The sequence below is a fragment of the Aplysia californica genome, unplaced genomic scaffold (assembly GCF_000002075.1).
Source record: "Aplysia californica isolate F4 #8 unplaced genomic scaffold, AplCal3.0 scaffold00590, whole genome shotgun sequence".
NCBI classification, from domain to species: domain Eukaryota; kingdom Metazoa; phylum Mollusca; class Gastropoda; order Aplysiida; family Aplysiidae; genus Aplysia; species Aplysia californica.
The window spans coordinates 234,137-237,586 of record NW_004797860.1 but is presented as its reverse complement, the minus strand read 5'-3'; the positions used below and the strand labels follow the sequence as shown (position 1 = coordinate 237,586).

Genomic DNA, 3,450 nt, shown 5'->3' with positions numbered 1-3,450 from the left:
GAATGAATGAATGAATGAATGAATGAATGAATGAATGAATGAAAAAACAAAAGAACAAACAAACGAACAAAAAGACAAACAGACAAACAATCAAACAAACAGTCACACTTGATCCCATGTTTACTGTGTCGCTCGCTCCCAGGTTTCACCCTCACCTCCATCATGGTGTGCCCCTTCGACATCGCCCCCCGTTTCGCCACGCCCCTGATGTCCATCAGCAACTGCCTGGCCACCATCCCGGGCATACTCACGCCCTACGTGGTCTCCGCCATCACCGTCGATGTACGTGCTTTCATTTCTTGTTTCACGTGTACATGTACTTGTTTATCTTAATCTCACATTTCGGATTAACCGTGTTCAGTTTCAATGGACTGACTAACTACTGTATACAGTTCCGTTTATCTTAATCTCACATTTCGGAATAACCGTGTTCAGTTTAAATGGACTAATCGATAAGAGTAGGCTTCGGCCGTCACCCACGCAAAATTCAAAAATGTCCTACCAATTGACAATGTTTAATATGTGTCCTGCGTGCTCATATGACCTTATGCAATTGCGAGCGCCGTAAAACAAACAAAACAGGCATATTTCTGTTGCAGGGACGAGTCAGGCAGGGAGGAACTGACAATTTCCTTTAATGTGTGAAATTTGGACAATACAAGTAAAGTGAAATTCATCTTCCACTTCATGAGTCATACCTCTCACAATATAAGGGTGAATTCATTAATGTCCACCAATAAAGGTTGTTATTTTATAGAGGGCTATGAGTTTTTAACAAGGCTATGGCTCTTTTGTTCCAAGACCTTTCAACACGTAGCTTTCTGAAACAATATATCAATATATATGGTAAACAAACCAGTTATTATTTTTAATACAGTTGTGTTTTACGTCGTTTTTCTTCCAGCAAACTCGCGAGCAGTGGCAGATCGTGTTTTTCGTGACCTCGGGGATTTTGATCCTCGGGGCTGTAGCCTTTTGCGTGATGGGGAAAGCTGTGGTACAGCCGTGGGCGGACGGCAAGAGAAACGAGCTGACCATCGGAGTGGACGCACCAGTGGACACTGTGGACGAGAACGATCCCATTGATGAAAGGGAGAAAGAGAACGGGGTCGATACAGTTAAGGAAATAGTGGATGTTTGAGGATTGGAGAAAATAGTGAATTGTTATATTTGGTATTGTGAGTTTGTGTTTTTTTTCTTATAATTTTCTTATATTGGTATCGTTTGTTTGTTTATTTGTTTGTTTCTTTGTTTGTTGTTGCTGCTGCTGCTGCTGTTGTTGTTGATGATGATGATGATGATGATGATGATGATGATGATGATGATGATGATGATGATGATGATGATGATGATGATGAGGAGGATGAATATGATGAGGAGGAGGAAGATGACGATGCTGCTATTGCTGGGGTAGTCCAAAGACTACAGTAACACATTAAGAGAGATGGACGCAAAACTTGGGTCATGTTGCAGACAGTTTAATCAAAATGCAGCCGAATATCTTTGTGTGATTAAAAATGTACGGGGCTGGTCCAAACAATCTCAGAACAACTTTCAAGAAATCACCCCCCCCCCCCTAGATGTGCATGTATCAGGTCGGATCACATGAATGTACGCCAATTTCGATCGCTTTAAATGCCTGTATGTAGTCCAAATAAGCCTCTCTTTTTTTCTGTATAGTTACAGTACACAGAGTGCAAGTTACCCTCCGGGGCAGTGCCACGGACTGTAATGTCTTTAGGCCATTCCCAAAGGGGGGACATTTCTCGTTCAAGCATAGTAGAACTGTAAATGGGCTGACTCATGTCACGCTCGTAAATGTGCTGATCTACAACAGGAAACTGCTGCTTTTTCTTTCCTGATCCTTAAGCCTTACTATTGTCATTTTCATCTACTTCTTTTGTATGTTTGTCACTCTCTTGTGACCTGCTATTTGGGGTTGACTTGATAGTCGAAGCAGACCTTGTGCTGTTGAAGCTAGAGAGGTGAGCAGAGTAAGTCTGATTACCTGTAAAGACTTCTCTGTTGACCCCCACCCCTTGGCGCTCATATGACCTTATGCAGTTGCGAGCACCGCAAAACCCTCTACTAAAAAAAGAAAAAAAAGAGTTCAAGTAAGTGGCTGCCGTTGTAAAGAGACATGCTAGCTCTCTGACTCAAGGAGGAAAATTCTGACAAATCATTACAAGAGAAAGTGTACGCTGGAATGCTGCGCGTAAACAGACAACACAATTCTATGTTGTTGTTGTTGTTGTTTTTGTTGTTGTTATCGATCCAGCAACAGCTGGGCTCTCGCCCTTCTGTCCAATGCGATGTAGTGATGAGTGCAGGTTTGCTGTAGTTGCTGTAAATTAAAGTTCCATAGAGTGTGTTGTCAATGTTAGGTCTCGGAGGGAGAAGGGTAGCTCTGATGTCATTTAGGGCTGTGCAGTGGAACAGGTGATGATCCACAGACATGACACACGCACAGTCACACAAGGGACACACTGGGGGAAGTTCCGGGACACAATTCGATCAAACAGAACAATTCTCACATCCGAGAATCTGATACAATTTCTCGGTGCGTGCAGCCGTGGCTTCAGTGTTGATATGCTTCTCCTTACTCAAACGAACAAACAAACGAATAAACAAACAAACAAACATACAAACAAACAAAAAATCCAAACAAACAAGAAGTCATTGTTCTGAGGAATCATTTATGTTTTGAATTGATATCAATAATGGACTATTGAGAAGATTAGATCATTGTGCGGTGCTTAAACACACACACACACACACACACACACAAACACACACACACACACACACACACACACACATGTGTCACAACGCGGTGGAATCAGGCACTCGTCAATTCCACACAGAAATGAATTCTTTAACAGGCAAGAAAGGTGTTGAGCCAAAAACCAAATATTCCATAAACATTCACAAACCAGCGGAAAAATACCTGTTTCCTCACTTTGATTATTTTGACGAGAGCCTGATTCCACCACGTTGCCTCACATATACATAAAAGAACACTCTTACACACGCACATGCACGTAGATAGACAAAACACACGCACTTAAGTGTGTCAACCACAGTATAGCTGTCATCCGTCACAAGGCTTCAGGACCCTTGCGTTGAATTTGTCTGTGCTGTCAAGCCTTAATAGGACAGGTCACCACATTATACTGTCCGGGGACCTAGATCTATATATACAGTTGACGTTGTTATAGTTTAAAGCAAGAGCATAGTTAGATATTTATAATATTATTGTTAATTTGTTCTTCGTGTTGTTTCGTAGAAACGGGGAGGGGGTATTTTCTAAGAAAAGAGTGTGGTTTTGTTTTTGATTTTGTTTATATTGACAGGGGGAGAGCAAACACACTCCAACATACGCACTCCGCCTCCCCCCCCTCTCTCTCTCTTTCTTTCTCTCTCTCTCTCTCTCTCTCTCTCTCTCTCTCT

At 42.1% G+C, this 3,450-nt stretch overlaps 1 protein-coding gene and 1 long non-coding RNA gene across 2 annotated transcripts in view; one reads left to right on the top strand and one right to left on the bottom strand.

The window, feature by feature from the left end:
• LOC101847902 (uncharacterized transporter slc-17.2) overlaps positions 1-1,175 on the top strand; it is a gene marked incomplete in the record, with an annotated part of 29,220 nt that extends 28,045 nt beyond the window's left edge. Inside the window, 2 exon segments of the mRNA XM_013087473.2 lie at positions 143-282; positions 905-1,175. Of these exon segments, the coding sequence (XP_012942927.1) occupies positions 143-282; positions 905-1,141 (377 nt within the window).
• LOC118478474 lies at positions 588-3,173 on the bottom strand. Its single transcript, XR_004859069.1, has 2 exons — positions 3,065-3,173; positions 588-1,061 (listed from the first exon to the last, which is right to left on the bottom strand). It is a non-coding gene; the product is annotated as an uncharacterized LOC118478474 (long non-coding RNA).
• Between the last annotated feature and the right edge of the window lie 277 nt (positions 3,174-3,450).